Source organism: Panthera tigris, chromosome D2, assembly GCF_018350195.1.
Source record: "Panthera tigris isolate Pti1 chromosome D2, P.tigris_Pti1_mat1.1, whole genome shotgun sequence".
NCBI lineage: Eukaryota > Metazoa > Chordata > Mammalia > Carnivora > Felidae > Panthera > Panthera tigris.
The window spans coordinates 44,477,302-44,496,852 of record NC_056670.1 but is presented as its reverse complement, the minus strand read 5'-3'; the positions used below and the strand labels follow the sequence as shown (position 1 = coordinate 44,496,852).

The 19,551-nt window shown below is 47.0% G+C and overlaps 2 protein-coding genes across 2 annotated transcripts in view; one reads left to right on the top strand and one right to left on the bottom strand.

Moving 5' to 3' along the window:
- Positions 1-4,533, top strand: part of GLUD1 (glutamate dehydrogenase 1) — a 38,167-nt gene extending 33,634 nt beyond the window's left edge. Inside the window, exons 12-13 of the mRNA XM_015542482.2 lie at positions 2,168-2,230; positions 3,114-4,533. Coding sequence (XP_015397968.2) covers positions 2,168-2,230; positions 3,114-3,233 — 183 coding nt within the window. The 3' untranslated portion in view covers positions 3,234-4,533. The remainder of the gene's footprint in view (positions 1-2,167; positions 2,231-3,113) is intronic.
- Positions 4,534-14,118: 9,585 nt separating this feature from the next.
- Positions 14,119-18,453, bottom strand: FAM25A (family with sequence similarity 25 member A). Its single transcript, XM_042960666.1, has 3 exons — positions 16,965-18,453; positions 15,242-15,304; positions 14,119-14,294 (listed from the first exon to the last, which is right to left on the bottom strand). Exons 1-3 carry the CDS (start codon positions 17,035-17,037, stop codon positions 14,161-14,163), a joined length of 270 nt encoding a protein of 89 aa, XP_042816600.1. The 5' UTR covers positions 17,038-18,453; the 3' UTR covers positions 14,119-14,160.
- Between the last annotated feature and the right edge of the window lie 1,098 nt (positions 18,454-19,551).

The window sequence follows — 19,551 nt, the reverse complement described above, 5'->3', positions numbered from 1 at the left end:
ATTATTGACCGTCTTTTCACTGTCCCCCGTCACCCCGGGATGTCCTCCGTTCTCTGAATTCCACACTCCGTCATTACAGTCACTCCGGCTTGTTTTGCTCAGCATACCCCTTGCTGACACCTGGACCCTCATGAAACCCAACCATGCTCCCTCCACACCTGCAGCCCTGTCACCGTAATCCTGACCACGAAACTTAAGTGCACAACCGGTGCTGTCCGGCAGTCATCCTACTTTTTCCTGGTCTTTCACTTTCTCATTCTTCTGATTGGCTGTATCACACGTTCTCCTCTTCTCTGTCCCCTGCACTCCAGCACCTGACCTGGGATCTGCCCACAGAGAAAACAGCAGTCAGAGAACTTCCCGGCACCCAACTCCGGGCGCCTGCACCCTGTCTCCTGTCACAGAGCGACTCCGTGTGCCTGCATCTAAGCCCATTCTCAGCTCCCCGGGTGCACTGCTCGAGTGTGCATCCTCCCCCTCCTCCATCATCAGTCACTCCTATCAGCGTGCCGAATGCGGTCTTAAAATGCGTCTCAATCCCAGCTCTCTTCCAAACTTTGTTCTTGCTGTGTTCATTTCCCTTTCCCTCACAGCAGACACCCTAAGAGTTGCGTCCACGGCGTCTCCAGTTCTCCTAGGCTCAAACCTGCCCTGGTGCCTACCACTCCACCACAACTCGTCTTGTGCAAGCACCAGCATCACTAGATCCAGTGACCGCTTTTCTGCCCTCATCTTACTTCTGTCAGCACCTGCTGTCACGAGTGATCATCCCCCCTGAAGCTAATCTCCTAGCTTCTAGAACCCCACATCCTCACTGATTTTCTCCCTGCCTTTCCCTCACATTGCCTTCTGTGATCCTCACCACCTCTCCACACTCTTAACATGGCAAGGCCCCCGGCCCTGAATCACTGCTCTGTCTGAATTCAGAATCTTTGTGATCTCACCCAGACTTCCGGTTTTCGGTCCATGTGTAGGCTGCCTCCCCCGACTAGAATATAAACTCCACGAGAGCAGAGAATTTTCATTATTTGTTTTTTGCTTTGTGCCCTGTGCCTAGAAGAGTGCCTGGCACGTAGTAGCCACTCCATAAATGTTTGATGAGTAAATGAATGAGGGAGAGAAAGGCAGTACTGCACCTATAGAACAAGTTTTTTCTTCCTTAGTAGGACAGATCAAGGTTTGACCCAGCTGTTTGTTAACAGATACAAATGTATATAGAAATACACCTTCTGGCATACATAGAGTGCCAACTACGTGAAGATCAGAGTAGATCTCTGATCACATTTGGGTGGTGATCCACTTTTAAGTTTTCATCTCACATAGCAGGATATATGTTTGATAGCTAGGTAGGACATACTGGAATGGGGCAGTAGTTAACTGTCCTAAAATTGTATTGTAATTTATTTGTTTGTTTATTTATTTAGAGAGAAAGAGTGAGTGCACATGTGCACCTGTGCACAAGCAGAGGAGGAACAGAGAAAGAGAATCCCAAGCAGGCCCCACTCTGTCAGCACAGAGCCCAATGTGGGGCTCAATCTCAGGAACTATGAGATGTGTGACCTGAGCAAAAATCAAAAGTCAGACGCTTGACCAACTGAGCTACCCAGGCTCCCTGTCCTAAAATTTTAGAAAGCATTCCAAAAACCAAATTAGATACTTAGAGGAATCCATTGATACAAATTGACTTACAGAAATAATTGGCATTGGAACGAGATGAGCACTCCTGAGTACACAGCTGGGGTTCTGCCACAGAGCTACTGTTGGAGGGGGCCACACTCCTTTCTGTGCCCTGTGCGGTGTCCCTGTTAGCTGGGAAGAAGAGATGAACACTTGTTGCTGTGGGCATCTGCGAATCGGATGGGTGACCAGTGCTGGCCTCACTACTTGCCCTCCTGTTTCTTGTGCATACTTTTCTGTGTACGTTCATTTTACCATGATCTTATTTCAGGAGTATCTGTTCACCATCAAATGCAATGAAAACTAAACTGGGGTTAAAGCACAACTATTTAAATAGCTATCGAGATACTGTATGGAAATTAAATGTATCTTTGCCAAAAGACAAAACAATTCTGTCTGGCGGTATACTGACTTGAGAATCCCTTGTGCTCTTACAATTGAAGCATGTCTTTGTGTGGTTTTGTTAAACTTCTGGTCTTTTCCCTAACAGGGGGCATCCGAGAAAGACATCGTGCACTCTGGCTTAGCTTACACTATGGAGCGTTCTGCCAGGGTACGTGTGCAATGCTGTTTGCCTTTCTGCTGGTGACCTGCAGCACAGCTCAACCGTGTCACCTCAGCTGCCAGATTGTGCTGTGGTCGAAGACAGCAGTCTGTTTACACGTTCTTCATTCGTGTGTAGCAAAATGCATGCTTGTTCAGTCTTAAATGACAGGCAGTGTTTTCAGGGTGTTCAGTATGTCTGCTGGGCTTTGGGAAAGAAATGGTAATACCAGGTTAGGCGGGAATGGTGTTCGGCAGTTAGCTTTAGCTAGACATCACACAGTCAGCCAAACTGCATTGCAGTTGAGTACACCACTCTCTTATCGCTGCAGGAAACTACCTCACTGGAGAATTTGGTATAAACAAAAGGTTTTTTGACCCCTTGCTCCTTATTTCAAGACCTTAAACGCACTTTGATGCATTTCCCTCATTTCTTCTTCAGTTCAAACTCTGTCCACCCACCCTTAAGTTGAAATAGCATAAGCAGCCATTGATGATGGTGCTCGTTGTTAATTTGTTATAACAATTTGTTGTCAATACAACTGATATACCGTAAATTCACCCTTTTAAAGTATACGGTCCACAGCCTTAAGCATATTCACAAAGCTCCAGCACATTTTCAGCACCCCATTCTGAGTTTTATAAAATTATCACCAAGTCTAACAAGGAGCTTACTCCAGATAACAGGGCGTCTAAAGGCCGGAGACAGCTCACATCTAAAGAGCAGCTCCTTACTGCTGCCTAGTCAGTGGCGTACTTTGGTTGCAGAGAACAGGTCCTTCCTGACGGGTTCTGTGCCTGAGTCCTGCGCTGCCATGGTGGCCGAGGCTCCTCGCACCGGGCCCGCGTGTGCCCCGCATGCACACTTCACCATGTTTTCTCCTGCCTTTCAGCAAATCATGCGCACGGCTATGAAGTATAACCTGGGGTTAGACCTGAGAACGGCTGCCTATGTCAACGCCATTGAGAAAGTCTTCAAAGTATACAATGAAGCCGGTGTGACCTTCACCTAGATGGAGTGTGGCTGACCTCTTCACTGCCCTCTTCCCTCTTCATCTGCAGGCCCTTCACAAGTTTACATGTAACCACAGGAATCTCTCTCTCTCTCTCTCTCTCTCTCTCTCTCTCTTGACTTAATAGATAATGGACGTCATTCTCAACAAGTCAGTCCAAATCAGGCCCTTTGAGAAAAAAGAAATTAAGGTTAGGGGATCATGTACAAGCTGATGAATACGAACATAGAAATTACCTAAGCCAGAGAGCGATTTGGGTATTTTGCCTTTAAATGAAAAGTCCCTTCCATCCGGCTATACCGCCTTGCTCCGCGGCTGCTTCCCAGTACAGCCAGAGCTGTGGCTAGGAAAGCACCTGTCATCCAAGAGCAGTCAGTTGCTTATTACTTCAGCTCTGGACAAGTCTGAGACGTGCTGTAACTTTGATACATCTAAGTAGCAGGTGTGTGGCATTTTCAGAAGGTGGCATGGTCCTCAAGTGAGTTACTGGTATTTTTACATCAGCAAAATAACTCAATTTTACAGATTGCAACAAAAATAAAAGCTATTTCTCTTTATGCATTTTATTCTTTTAGAATAAAATAAGTATGTGCTGCTGTAATAAAATTGCCTTTAATCACTTAATAAGCCTAACCTTGACTCAAGCAGTGAATGCCTATAAACATAATAAATGAAAAAGCTAGTATTTTTATAACATAAAACAGTATCATTTATAGCTTATCAGTCATGTATTGTCCAGCAAAAATAAAAGGCCCGATGGAGAATTAAGTTATCTTCATAACTGCAAATGATGGAGGCTATTTTTGTTAAGACTGTCAGAATTCACTAACCACAATTATGACATATAGTCCAAAGAGTGCAGTAACCTCCTTATCATGTTAATTAATCGTTCTCTGTTGAAGATCTACTGTGTTGTCTAATTGAACAATAATTCAAGTAGAGCGTCCCAGAAAAAATACCACTTGGGCTCCCACTTTGGAGTCTTGCTGGCGACTCTGAGCCGTGCCAATGGCCCCGACTCGCCCTGACTTTGTGTCCTCTGTTAGAGGCCTGTATTCTGCACACAGCTTCATTACCAGTGGGCTGAAAACAACCTTGGGTTGAGTGTTTTGTTTGGGGGTTATTTCGCCAAGGCCTTTTGAACAGTAGTGTCCCAATGAAGTACTAGATATTATTTATGTAAGAATGAGCTTTTTTTTTTTTTAAACGACAATATCCTTTCAGAAATTTCTAACTACTTTGTAACTGCATGACTTAACCTGGTGATAAAAGCAGTTATTAAAAGTCTACCTTTTCCAAAGCTTATGTTTCTCTTCTGTGTTTTTATATTTGATAGTATCTCTTTTAGTAAATAATAAAACTACAGTTGGGTTTCTAAGGACTTTTGCAACAACCACCTATGTACCACTTCTTTCCACTACATTATGAGCTGCCCAGATTTTATTAGTGAATTCTTTTGTGTTTCATTCTGTTAAATAGTATCAATGGCTATTCTTGGAAGAGGTTTTAGTGCTCATAGCTGATATACTGAAGTAATTCTTAGTGTCTCTTTTTAATGAAGGACATTTTCATCTATTGGGGTTTTTGTTTTTAATAATTTAGCCACAGAATGTAACAACTTAAGACTGAATACTAACCGTGGTCAGCAGAACTGGATCCTAGACCCGACTCTGCCAGTAACTTAGCTGCCAAATCTGAAACTTGCAGCTGGACTCTGTTTTGTCCTGATTCTGCCCAGAACATCTCTGCAGTTCTGAGTCGAGCAGTGGATGAACAAGCCCCCTGGCACCGTGGACACAGTGAGCCCTTCCCCAGCTGGTCTGTCTACTTGTACTCTGGGTGGAGCTCTAACATGTGGGGTTGCAGAGCGATAGGCAAACAAGTCCCAGCATATTTGGAACCGGGCGGGGCAGTCAAATCAGGTCATGTGCAAGAGGGATGACAAGTAAGTCTTCGCTGTGGCCTGTGGCTAACATTAGGACTGATTTATAAGTGGTTTTTTAAAGATTAGATACACATCGATGTGTTACCGAGATTCGGGTGAGAAAACCGGTATTGTGCTTGCTGGCTATATAAAGACAACACAGTGCTGGTGTCAGCCTTGGTTTCTGGGGATTTGAGTTTGGAAATTCTGGTCAATTAGTCTTTCAGCTTCACTGAAATTTTCTAGTTTATTTACGTTTATAATTCTTTTAAAAACATATAATACTCTAAAGTTAAATTGCCTCTGAAAGAGCCATCGACAGCCTGTGTTACACTTGAAGAATGCTGCCTCACGAACCTCTGCCCCAGAATGTGTTTAATTACCCTGATAGGGAAATGAGACACAAAAGCTTGGCTTTTGGGGGGTGTTGTTGTTGTTGTTGTTGTTGTTGTTGTTGTTGCTGTTGTTTTAAGCAGTGCTTCTGGCAGCTCAGTTACTAGAATTGGTGATTTACTTTAAAAAAAAAAAACAAAAAACCTTAGCATCTTAACTCGCAGGCTTTAGGTAAATTCATCAATCCCTAAACATCTCTGGTAGACCTTCTTAGCCATGCTACACATTAAAACAGTCAAAACATGGCACATGAAGAAAACTACATCTGTGAAGCTGGCACAGAGACCCCTGCAAAAGAATTTTCTTTAATTTTTTTTCTTTGTAATATGGGCGTTCTGATTTGGTTTTTTTTTCACAAATAACTTTTATTGGCTTCTTTGTTTTTTAATCAAAGCTTCCACAGTGGTTTAGACAGTTTCTTAACCTCAACACTATTAACGTTCGGGGCCAGGTAGTTCTTTGTTTTGGGGGCTGCCCTGTGCTTTGTAGGGTGCTTGGCAGCTCCCCTGGCCTCTGCCCATTAGATGCCAATAGCATCTCTCAGATGGGACAATCAAAAATGTATTCACATTGCCAAATGTCCCCTGAGGGGTGCCCGGTGAGAATTACCGGTATAGAGAGCCAAGCAGTTCTACAAGTCTTCCCGTGAACAACAGCTTATCCCTCCCATCTGTACACCCCACCTCACCATTCTCTACGCCCCACAGGCAACCACTTTCAGCAACTTTAAATGTTTCGTTTTCATTATATTTAAATCCTTTGCTCATTTTTTAATTGGGTTATTTTTTTTTTTAATGTTTATTTATCTTAGAGACAGAGTGTGATTGGGGGAGGAGCAGGGAGAGAGAGGGAGACAGAATCTGAAGCAGGCTCCAGGCTCTGAAATGTCAGCACAGAGCCCAATGCGGGGCTCAAACCCACGAACTGTGACATCATGATCTGAGCCAAGTCAGACACTTAAACAACTGAGCCACCCAAGCGCCCCTAATTATATTTTTATAATATAATTTATTATATAATATATATTATATCATTTTTATATAATTATATTTTTGTTGTTGGTTTGTAAGAGTTCTTTATATTTTCTGGATATGTGACCCTTATCAGATATATGATCTGTAAATATTTTATTCTGTTGGTGTGTCTTTTCAATTTTTTGATGGTACCCTTTAACACAAAAGTTTTTGTGGTTTTTTTTGGTGGTGGGGGGGAATTTAGAGAGCGGAGAGCAAACTGGGGAGAGGAGCAGAGAGAGAGAAACTCAAGCAGGCTCCACACTCATCATGGAGCCTGATGCGGGGCTTGATCCCAAGATCCTAGGATCACAACCTGAGCTGAAATCCAGAGTCAGATGCTCAACTGACCAAGCAACCCAGGTGTCGCTGTTTTGTGTTTTTTTGACAGAGTCCCATTTTATTTTTTCTTTGGTTGCTATGCTTTAGATGTTACAGCTAAGACACCATTGCCCAATCCAAGGTTACACAGGTCTGATGAATAACAAATGTTTGAAGAATTAACACAAATCCTTTTCAAACTCTTCCAAAGAAATAGAAGATGAAGAAACACCTCCCAACACCTCCTAGGAGGCCAGCATTATTCTGATACCAAAGCCGGACAAAGACATCACAGGAAAAAGAAAACCACACCAGTATCCCTTATGAATGCGGACACAGAAATACTCAGCAAAATACTAACAAACTGAATCCAACAGTTCATTACAGGTGTGTTACACATCATGACCAGGTAGGACTTCTCAGGAATGCAAGGGTGGTGCAACATAAGAAGATCCATCACCGTCACATTACGCTCCATTAAAAGAATAAAGGGAAAGAAAAAACACCTAGTCATCTCAATAGATGCGGGAAAAGCATTTGACAGGATTCAAGACCTCGTAAGAAAACAACCAGCTAGGAACAGAAGGAACTTCTAAACATGACACAGGCATTTGCAAAAACCCACAGCTCCCATCATGCTGGTGAAAACCAAAGTGGTATCTACATGCAGTGGAATATGAATGAAGCCAGATGCAGAAGGTCACATGCTATATAAGTCCAGTTATGTGCCAGATCCAGAATAGAGAAATCCGTAGATACAGAAAGCAGATTTGTGATTGCCAGGGCCTGGGGGGATGGACGGGGATGGTCAGGAGTGATTACTTAATGGGTAGAGGGTGTTTTTCTGAGGTGATAACAAAGTTTTAAAACCAGGAGTGACGGGGCACCTGGGTGGCAGAGTCGGTTAACCTTCAACTCTTGATTTCAGCTCAGGTCACCATCTTGTGGTTGTGGGATTGAGCCCCACGTCGGGCTCAGCACAGCACAGAGCCTGCTTGGGGTTCTCTCTCTCCCTCTCTGCCCCTCCTCCACTTGTGCTTGCTCTCTCTGGCACTCTCTGTCTCTCTCAAATAAACTTAAGGGGCGCCTGGGTGGCTCAGTCGGTTAAGCATCCGACTTCGGCTCAGGTCATGATCTCACTGTCTGTGATCTCGAGCCCCACGTCAGGCTCTGTGCTGATAGCTCAGAGCCTGGATCCTACTTCAGATTCTATATCTCCCTCTCTCTCTGCCCCTCCTCTGCTCTCTCTCTCTGTCTCTCAAAAATAAACATTAAAAAAAAATTTTTTTTAAGTAAATAAATTTTAAAAAAAGACCTTAAGAGTGATAGTTGTATAACATTGTGAATGTGCTAAATGCCACTGGACTATACTCTAAAACATTTAATTGTGCATTATATAAAATTCACTTAAATTAAAAATTAGTGAAGGACTACCAAAAAAAAAAAAAAACCCCACTCAGCATTGAACCTCAGGAAGCATCCAGGGAGTCTAGTTGCAAGTTGGCCAAAGTTTCTGAGGACACATGTTCACAGCAAGTATCCTGTTGGGGGGAACGGCAGTGGGTCCTGCTCTAAGCACACCCTCCCCTGGGAAGCCTGGAGTACCAAGTGTGAGCACAGACCGCTGTGCTCAGGAAGTTGCAGGAACCCGGGGCTGTGTGGACCTTTTGAAGCTGGGGGACAGGTCGAGGCCTGGGTCTGCCAGGTCTCCCCTGATGACAGCAGGGTCAGCAGCATGGAGTGGTGGTCCTATGGGTTAAGGGGACTGTGCCAATGTGAGGTGAAAAGGCTGTGGTTGCTGGATATTAGAACTCCTGGTTGACGTCTCTCAGCACTTCAAATAGGTTACCCTATTGCCTCTGACCCCTGGTTTTTGATGAGAAGTCACCTGTTAATCTCATTGAACCTCCCTTTTCTGTGATGACTTCTTTTTCTGTTTCAAGAGTCTCTCTTTGTCTCTGGATTTGAACAGTTTGATTAGGATATGCCTAGGTGATATCTATTTGAGTCTTCCTCCTTGGAAGTCTAGGTTAGTTAAATTTTCATCAAATTTGTTTTCAACCATTATCTCTTCAAATACTCTTCCTGCCTTTCCTCTCCCTCTGGTACTCCCATTGTGCATAAGGGAGCATTCTTGACAGTGACCCACGTCTCTGAGTCTCTTCATTTTTTTTGGTTCATTTGTTTTGCTTTCTGTTCTTAAGGTTGGATAATCTCACTTAAGGTATCTTCAAGTTCGCGGAATCTATCATATGTCTGCTCACATCTGATATTGGGCCCTCGAATGAATGTTTTCTTTCAGTTGTGCTTTCAACTCTAGAATCTCTATTCTGTTATTTTCGATAATTTCTATCCCTTTGTTTGTATTCTCTATCTGGTGTTGATCTTACACTTTAATTCTGTAAATGTGGTTTCCTTTAGCTCTTTGAACATGTTTAGAATAATTGATTTAAAGTCTTTGGTAATGGGGCGCCTGGGTGGCTCGGTTGGTTAAGCATCTGACTCTTGATTTCGGCTCAGGTCATGATAGCACGGTTTGTGGGTTCAAACCCCACACTGGGCTCTGTGATGGCTGCACAGAGCCTACATGGGATTCTCTCTCTCTCCCTGTCTCTCTGCCCCTCCTCAGGTCTCACTCTCTCAAAATAAGTAAATCAACTTGTTTTAAAAATTATATAAATAAATAAACTTTAAAAAATAAAGTCTTTGGTAAGTCCAATATTTGGGCTTACTCAGGCACAGTTTCCATTTTTCCCCCCTTTAAATGGGTCATAATGTCCTTCCTTGTGAATCTTTTTTTTTTTTTTTCCAGAAAACTAGACGTATTAAATAATACACTGTGGCCACTCTGAAGTTGGATTCCACGCCCTTCCCCCTAGATTGCTTGTTGCTTTTTGTTGTTGACCGTTTGTGTAGTAAACTTTTCTGAATTAATTCTATAGTCTGTTTTTGTTTTTGTTTTTTGCCCTTGAAGTTTCTACTCAGCTTAGTGGTCAGCTAATGATCAGATTCTTTACCTAGAACCAACAGGTCTGCCTCCTTTGCCGGGGAACTCGTGCAGGTTGGGCCTCACCTCCAACACTCAGTTCGGCGGTTTATAAATCTCTGCCTTGGTTTCACTACCTGCTTGCACAGAGCCTCAAGATTGTTTAGAGGTAAGAGCTTTGAGCCTTTTCCGGTCTTTACTGAGCACGCGCACAGCCCTACACATGTGCATGGACTTCTAGATTCCCAGGAACGTGCTGGAATTTTCAAAGTCCCTATGGATATCTCTTTCACCAGGTTTTCCTTTTAAGCTTTTTGCTTAGCCTATTTTCCCAAACTGTTATCTACCACCTTTAGCACCCACCAACTTACAAAATTGACTCTGTTTTATGACAAAGCCCGAGGGAAAAAGCAGCTTACATTAAGTGAGCTCCTACTCTGGACAAATAGAGGCAGCCTTGCAGTTGGGTCTTCCTAGGAACCACCAGTCAAGTGAAATAATCACAGTTCCCTGGGAATGAGGCTTTGAAGGAACTCCAACTCTGTTCAGTGCTTTCCAGTAACTGCCAGGCTGTTGGTTTTCAAGGCTACCATGGAGCTGGAAAAGGTGGGGGCGGGGCATGGGCGGCACAGAATAGGGTAAGCTAAAAACATCACAAAGCTTGCCGTTCTTAACAAGATTTTGTTTATTGAATTTGTTCTACATAAATGATCCCTGGATGGCTGTAAGCCTTTGGTTAAGAATTCTGAAAAAGTCGATGGGAATGCAAGCTGGTGCAGCCACTCTGGAAAATAGTATGGAGGTTCCTCAAAAAATTAAAAATAGAAGGGGCGCCTGGGTGGCGCAGTCGGTTAAGCGTCCGACTTCAGCCAGGTCACGATCTCGCGGTCCGTGAGTTCGAGCCCCGCATCAGGCTCTGGGCTGATAGCTCGGAGCCTGGAGCCTGTTTCCGATTCTGTGTCTCCCTCTCTCTCTGCCCCTCCCCCGTTCATGCTCTGTCTCTCTCTGTCCCAAAAATAAATAAAAAACGTAAAAAAAAAATAAAAAAAAGAAAAAAAAAATAAAGAAAAAAAAAAAAATTAAAAATAGAACTACCCTATGATCCAGCAATTGCACTACTAGGTATTTATCCACAGGATACAGGTGTGCTGTTTTGAACGGGCACATGCACCCCCATGTTTATAGCAGCACTATCAACAATAGCCAAAGTATGGAAAGAGCCCAAATGTCCATCGATGGATGAATTCATAAAGAAGATGTGATGTATATGTACAATGGAGTATTACTCGGCAATCAAAAAGAATGAAATCTTGCCATTTGCAACTACGTGGATGGAACTGGAGGGTATTATGCTAAGTGAAATTAGAGACAGACAAAAATCATATGACTTCACTTATATGAGGACTTTAATAGACAAAACAGATGAACATAAGGGAAGGGAAACAAAAATAAAAACAGAAGGGGACAAAACAGAAGAGACTCATAAATATGGAGAACAGAGGTTACTGGAGGGGGGGATGGGCTAAATGGGTAAGAGGCACTAAGGAATCTACTTCTGAAATCATTGTTGCCCTATATGCAAACTAATATGGGTGTAAATTTTTAAAAAATAAAAGAATTCTGAAAAAGATTCTGACTATATTTTTGCCAGTTTTCTCATCATTTTTATGGAGGAGGGAATTTTTGGAGGTCCCTGCTCCACCAGTTTCTCAGATGTCACTGTTGCTTTTTTTTTTTAATTTTTTTTTTTTAACGTTTATTTTTGAGACAGAGAGACAGAGCATGAACGGGGGAGGGGCAGAGAGAGAGGGAGACACAGAATCAGAAGCAGGCTCCAGGCTCCGAGCCATCAGCCCAGAGCCCGACGTGGGGCTCAAACTCACGGACCGTGAGATCGTGACCTGAGCTGAAGTCAGACGCCCAACCGACTGAGCCACCCAGGCGCCCCCACTGTTGCTTTTTATAGCACACTTAGAGTTTGTCTGAGGCTGATGTCATACCCTCATTGCACAACACACACAGTAAAGAGAAAGTGAAGGATGGAAGGACTTATTCCAGAACAGCACACTGCAAGGTGAAGTTAAGGGAACATAGGGAGCGCTTCTCCAACTCTGTAGTGAAGGACAAATTTGTTTGTTTATTAATCTAATTCATCATTGTATGTTGTCCTACTTCATGTGACTAGTTCACATACAACTTGCCTTGCAAGTTCAACAACCAGAGCCGGTCTCTACCCTGTTCAACAAGAATTGTCTGCTGATCACACTCCTGGAGGTCCAGGCAATGTCAAATTGTTAGGAAAGTTTCTGAATGCTCTGTTTTATACTTATCTTGTCACCACGTGGGAATAACAAGGTTTGCAAACCAGTAAACTTTGAGTAGCACTTAACCTGCAAACGATCTTGAATAAGCTAGTACGAGGCCTCCTCGACAACATTTAAAAGTCTATCTGTGTTGGTTTTTCTCTTAAATTCAAGCATCACGGAACTATGTAATGCAGAAAATGCAGATTCCTCATATTCCCAAGGACACAGAGATGAGCACTGTTAATATGTTTGCTATATATAAACTACCAGTTTTTTCCCCCCATTCTTACACAAGTATGTGTTTGCTTTACAAAAACAAACTCTTTCTACATATGTATTTTACAACTTATAACTTATTTGGACATGTTCCTATATGGTACATGCACATTTTCCTCATTCTTGACAGTTATAGGGTATTCCATTTCATATATACATGCAATAATTGTTAATCAGGCCCTATTGGTGGCCATCCAGGCCCAGGTACCATTTTCAAGCTAAGGCATTACAGTCCACTAGAAGTAAGAGGTGTCAACTCTATATTATGCATTGCACCTAATAAGCAGAGCAAAACTTGCCATCCAAGTGATTTTTAAAATTTTTTTTAATGTTTATTTTTGAGAGAGAGAGAGAGAGAGACAGAGGACAGCGTACGAGTGGGGGAGGGGCAGAGAGAGAGGCAGACACAGAATCCGAAGCAGGCTCCAGGCTCTGAGCTGATAGCACAGGGTCTCGAATTCACAGACCGAGAGATCATGGCCTGAGCCGAAGTCAGATGTTTAACCAGCGGAGCCACCCAGATGTCCCAGCCATCTAAGTGATTTCCGACTGGCATGTTAGGGTGTTTCCAGCTCTTACTATTACATACAGGCTGCAAAGAAGCTGTGTGTACACCCTCTAGGCATTGGTATGCACCTGTGCACACCTGAAGACTAAGGTCTGGTAAGAGGAACTGCTGTCCGAAGACTGTCCCAGCTGACACTGCCACCCACAGTGCTTCCATTGATTTGAGCTTGGGCTTAGACTGGGGGAATTAAAAAGTCTTCAGGAACCAAACCAAGATATAGAATCCAGATCTAACTGAACAGTGGCAGGACATTGGATATTCCTGGGCTGTTCAGAGACTTGTAAAGCCAATTCTCAAAAGAAAGCCAGAAATGTGGCGAGCCAGTGATATCCTCCTTAAAACACCTTTTCTCCTCATTTCTGCTAAGAACGAGTAACTTCTGGCAAGACAAATCAGCAATGCCTTTTCTTTACAAATCATTTCCTTTCTTAAATCCCAAATGTGAAGCTAAATGCTGCTTACACACACGTTTAACCTTTAGGGTGCTGACCACTCATGGCAGGAAGAAGCCCAGGTCAGCATTCTTGGTCGCTGCCACTATTCAGGCCCGACCGGTCTCCGGGGAAAGATCCAAACAGTGGCTTCAGCAGCCAATAAGCGGAGGACTCAGTTACTACTTGACCTGATTCTGTGACTGTCCGGCAGAAACACATCTCCATAGTCTCTTTCAGAACGTGAAGCATCTCAAAATGTCTGAACCTGCCCGGCTAAACTCGCAATCAGGTTAGTCTATTGTCTTCCCTGAATCCTCTAAGGATTTCTTTGGGAAAACCCAAAGCACGTGTGAGCTGAATTCTATTCCTCCCTTGGGATGTCCTGAAGGTGAGGACACGCGCTGAGGTGTCTGAAAGCTATATATAGTGTCTGGGGAAATGATCCCTGAAGAAATGTAGCACAGACCCTAACAATTCTTCAAGAGCTCCTTGCTGATGTGAGAAATCTCAGTGTGAGAGCAGCACAGCTGATCAATCATGGGGACCTACTGCCCCCCAGAAGGTGCACATGCCGGCCCCCTGCCCCTGCAGACACTCGGGACACAGGCAGCGTTGCCGTCCAAACAGGAATAAACCCAGGGCTCAGTGTACACATTTCACAGCTTTTTATTGAGATTCAGGAAGAGTCCGCTGGAGGCAGGTGTGCTCACTGTCCCAGCTTGCCCAGGCCTTCCGCTGCATGGGTGACAGCGCTTGTGACTGTGTTGGTCACCGTCTCAGTGACTTCCTTCACCGCTTTGTCCCCTGCCTCATGGGCCTTCTTTAAGGCTTCGCCAATGGCTGTCAGGAACAAAGAGGAATAACGTCCGGTGAGCAAAGTAAACATTTCCAGCTAGCAGGGCCCGCGTCAGCTGGAGTGGCCTGCAGGGATGTGGCGGTCTTACTGGACAGTGGCCTGGCCTTGCTGGATTCTGCCCCGATGGGACAGAGGGCAGCGGGGCTCCCGGAGGAACGCATTCAAACGTGATTTTGGTTCCCTCCACAACTCGCGTTTCTCCAATTCTGAGTGAGGCGGCGCCTGCTCCTCCCAAGGGCGCGCTGCCTACTCAGACCTCTTTTCTCTGTCAACTGCCTGCTTGTGTCTTCTGTCGTTTTTATATTGGTCCATCGTTTCTATTTACAAATGTTTTTCCTCCCTTTGTGGTCTTTCTCCTGGCTTGGCTTATCGCATTTTTTTTTATTATGGAAAAGTTGCAAGTTTTATATTGCCAGGTCTATCTAATATTTCCTATGTGGCTGTCGGGTTTTCCGTCACAGTTAAAAAGATCCTCTCCTCTCCCATATTATCCCCAATCCACCACCTTCTCTTCTAACAGTTTAACGATTTCATGTACCTAATACGTGAGCCCTGGATCTATCTGGAACCTATCATGTTGTAAGGAATGAGGCACTTTTAGTTACACTACAGCACACACACATAAACATTTATGCAAATATACATGTAAATACACAGACAATCTCCTGTCTGAAATGTTTTGTCAGAGCGTGCTGCCACATAGTCTTTTGTGACCCCGTCTCCTTAACATCCCACGGAAAGGACTGTCTGGATGGATCTTGCTTATTAGCAAAGTACAGTCTGTGGCCGCAGATGAGCGTAGATAATTGCATACCAACTGAAAGGATGCAACATCAAGGTCAGGGTTTGACCGGGTTAGGCAAAGAACGGGTTGCTCCCAGCATCTAGCTTCCCTCCTTCCCTCCTCTCCTGGCCCCAGCCTCAATGATACCTTTCTCTCCGGCCTCCTTGGCGTGTTCCACCACCTCCTTCACCACCTCCTCAACGGCATGAACTAAAAAGATGAGAAGCCCAGAGTGAGCGCAGTGCAAGCCAGCTTCTCCTCAAGGCAGAGCCCAGGACGTCTGGATGTCCTGGACGCCGCCCCTGCCCCACCTCTGCCCCACCTCCCAGTGAGACCAGGCAGCCTCACGAGCAGGACCCTCAGCTGCCTTAATTCAGAGACTCCAGCGGGCCTGGCTGCCAGAAGACAAACCTAGGCAGTCAGACGAGAGCACAGGGCCCTCCGTGCCCCTTGGCCTGGCAAGGCCTGGAATGCAGATGAGCAGGCCCTCGTGCCAACGGGGCCCCTGAGGCCAAGGCGGAGCTTGTCTCCCAGGTCACCGCACCTCTCAGGTGAGCTGCTGTCCCACCACAGCTCCACTGGGGATGCCAGATCCCGAAGTCTCCTCCAGCCAAACCCGAGCCCCCAGAGCAATTCCTCCAACAGGAGGAACTCTCCCACCACCTCGGAGCTGTCTAAAGTTCGTGCGGCAGTTGCTAGAACTGGAAGATTTTGGAGTCAGAAGAACTGCTTCTGATTTTACCTCCACTCTGCACACTTGGTTCCCTTATCTGTGGAATGGGGATGATGCCGAACTCGGGGCCAGCGAGATATGCAAGAGAGAGGTCAACCCCAGCTGCAGAGCTAACATACGAAATACAGACATGTTTGCGGCCATGCAGAACCCGAACAGTCAACGCGGACACCAGTTGTTTGTCACAAAATGGCAGGACTAGCCTCCCGCACAGAGTTGCTGCTGCATACACACCAAAAGGGTTTTGGGGCACCTGGCTGGCTCAGTCAGAAGAGCATGTGACTCTTGATCCTGGAGTCATGAGTTCGAGCCCCATGCTGGGTGTAGAGGTTACTTAAAAATAAAGTCTTCAGGGGTGACTGGGCAGGCTCAGTCGTTTAAGCATCTGACTCTTGATTTCGTCACAGGTTCACGAGTTCGAGCTCCATGTTGGGTTCTGGGCTGACAGTGCAGAGCCTGCTTGGGATTCTCTGTCTCCCTCTCTCTCTGCCCCTCCCCTGCACTCTCTCTTTCTCTCAAAATAAATAAACATTTAAAATATATAAAATAAAATCTTTATTTAAGAAAAGGGTTTCTGGGGACTTTGAAGAAATTGAAAACGTCCTTTGTATAAACCCAGGGGGCTGACTTTGAACAGAATCAGACTTGGTGGTTTCTTAGTAAAGAAATCTTTGAGGCATTCAAGTGATGCTAAAAATAAAAACCCATTTTCTTGTTTCTGTATAGGACATTCAAAACAGGCTGCTTTGATATGGAAGGACTCCCGGGTTTCCAGAGGGGAGGATTCTAGCCACTGGAGGCTCACCCAGCACCTGGGCTCCCTTTTTGCTCCCAGGGGCCTCCTCTGAGCTGTGTCCCTCCTGCCTCACAGACCCCAGAAATGGGTCCGACTGAGGGAGGCCTGTTTGGGGGCAATAGACCCCTCATGACTCCACCCAAGCTGCCCTCTTCAGCTTCCACACCCCTCACTTCCTTTCTGTCCTTGTGGGATTGATGGGTTCCTCAAGGGGCCAAGGCCTGCCCCCAATCTGCTGGGATCAGCTTCCAACAGGCCCCATCGAGTCTGTCCCCACCACCACCCCCCCCCCCCCAGCCTAGGGAGAAGGGCCAGGTGGAAAGGAGCCTCTGGGTCCTTACCAGCTTCCTCAGTGGCCTTCTCAGTGCGGTGGGCCAGGCCCTCAGCAGCAAGTTTCCCCAGACCTCCCAGCATTGTTCGGTGACAGGTGGCAAACCAAGCAGGATGCTGCGGTCTGGATCAGCGTGCTTTTATAGATGCCTCTGATGCCTGCCTGGGCTCTGGGGCAGGAGCCCCCGCCCCAGCCAGGTAGGAGATCAGGTGGTGAGTCAGCGCAGGCGGCGGCAGGAAGACGAGGCTGGGTGGGGCTGCCCCAGTGCCATGACTGCAGCCCTGCCCCTCTGGCAGTATGAGACCCTGACACCCAGTACTTGGGGACCCTCTGAGGGGCAGGGACAGGAGCAGGGCTGAGACTGGAAAGGAGGCCTGACTGCCCTGGGAGATGACAGGCACTTGGGGACAGCAGCCCTTCCAGTCCCCTGGGCTTCAAGCTCCCCATAGTCTCGGCACTGCTGTGTATCCAGACAAGGCCTAGGACTTGCAGCCTGCTATCCAGGATCCTCAGGGTGCCCTAGTCAGGGGCTTGGGGGTCTGTGGGCCTGGGGACCTGGACGGTCCCTCAGGCCAGGGGCACAAGTGGAATGGGCACCACTGACCTCCCCATTCCCAAGGACTTCAGCTCTGCAGTGTCTCTGCAGCTTTCATTGGAAATTTGAGGGGCGGGGGAAGGGGGCTTCATGGTGGTACCTTGCCTACAGCTGAGGAGGACATAGCATTAACCGGAAACCCAGTCATCCTGGCTTGCAGTCAGCTGCTTCTCGCTCACAGGAGCACCTGAACCCCTGCGCAGCCCCATTCAGGGGCAGGCAGCACAGGAGAGAGCCCAGCACCCCTGCACCTCAGGGCCTGGCTTCTCGGAGAGGTCCTGTGAGGCCAGCAGTGTCCCCCAGGAGGTCCTACAGGAATAGATGGAGGACCCCGGCACCAGTAGGGGAGGTACATCTGGCCCTGGCCAGAATTCCCAGAAAGCCACTCTACAGGCCCCTGATGCATCACATGCTTAAGGGGCCAGGCTGCCTCCCTAGTTACTCAGGTTGAAGAGTGATGCCTCAAGCCACATGTCACATGCCGCTTCCCTTACTCACCAGCCCAAACTTGAGCCTCAGTTTCCTCATCTATAAAATGGGGACAGCCACACCTTCCTGGCCATGTCACTGATAGAGGGATCATGTGTGCAAGTTCTTGGTAAATTTCCGCTCCCTCCTTCTTGTCACTGATTATGCTAGAGAGGGGCTGTTCAGGAGTGAGCCCTGACCGACCAGTAGCGGGGGCAGAGGGCCGGGGACTATGACCCCAGCGGCAAGGAGTCATGAAAGAAGTCCTCCCAAGTCCTTGTTCATGCCATCCAGGCCAGGGGCAGGAGTCTGAGGCTGCCTGCCCCCATGCCTGTTCTCTCAGCCTGTACAGATGCCCAGGAGGGTGTGGTGAACCCTAATTAGTGTTTACCCGACTCCGGGCCCTCACCGCCTGGGTCCTACGGGGCTGAGGCCCTCCCACATTCCTGATTGGTATTAGGAAGCCCCAAGCTGTGGCCGGCCCCCATGGCGGGGGGGCGGGGGGGCAGGCAGTGGGTGCTGTGGCAGCAGAAACTCTGGGTCACAGGGCCACACACACCATTCTCCACTGGCAGGAGTGGTCGGGTATTAAACCATCTTTGAGAGAAAGAACACAATAATACTACTCTTGCAACTATTACAGATGGCTGTGTGTGCCCCTGTGGACTCAGAAGAGGCTGTGAAGTGAGGGGCTCTGGAGCTTAAGCAGGTCCAGAAGACTGTTCTCCCCTCAGCACAGGCGAATTCCAGAGTCTTCTGCTCAGGGCAGTGCTGCCAAGGGTGGGGGACTTTGGGGACACAGTTGGGGGGAGTTGGGCTTAGAGACCCACAGGGATCTCCCTGGACCCAGCAAAGCTCCTTCCCTGTTTCCTCTGAGGTGGGGTGTGTCCCCCAGCCCACAGGGTCCCTCGCCGTGCTTGTTCCCCTGACAGGATGGTGGTGTCATCCAGTGTTTCTGGGACAGATTCCAGACCCCACAGACCCCTCCACACCAGTTCCCATCCTGGGATACTGTTCTCCCTCTCCTCTGGAGCTCACTAGCTCCTCAGTAGGTCCTTGCTAAGACTCAGTCCCTCCGCAGGACTCCGGTCCCAGGGCTAGTCCAGAGCCCCGCCCAGTACAGCCTCTGGATATGCTTTTCTTCCACTGTTGGCTACTGTTGCCCTTACCACATCACCCTCCCTGCCCGTGAGCCCCTGCTCCTCTGTAATGCACTGCCCTGGGAGGAGCACCCTGGCTCCAGTGACAACATATTGTGGCCCCAGATCTCCGGGCAAGACCGGGTCCAGACAAAGATCCCAAATGCCCAGCAAGGGGAAAGCGAGGGGCCTCGCCAAGCTGCCTGGGACCAGACGGGGGGACCCCTGACCTTGGTGCTCTGGCCCAGGGCCATTCCCTTTGGCCTTCCAGCTCCTGCTGTGACCAGCTTCCTGTTCTCTCAGCCCCGCCTGTGGATCACTGAGGGTGGTCTTCTTTCCAGGCAAAGAAACCCAAGACAGCCCAAGACCCTCCTAACCAGGGATGGATCCAGATG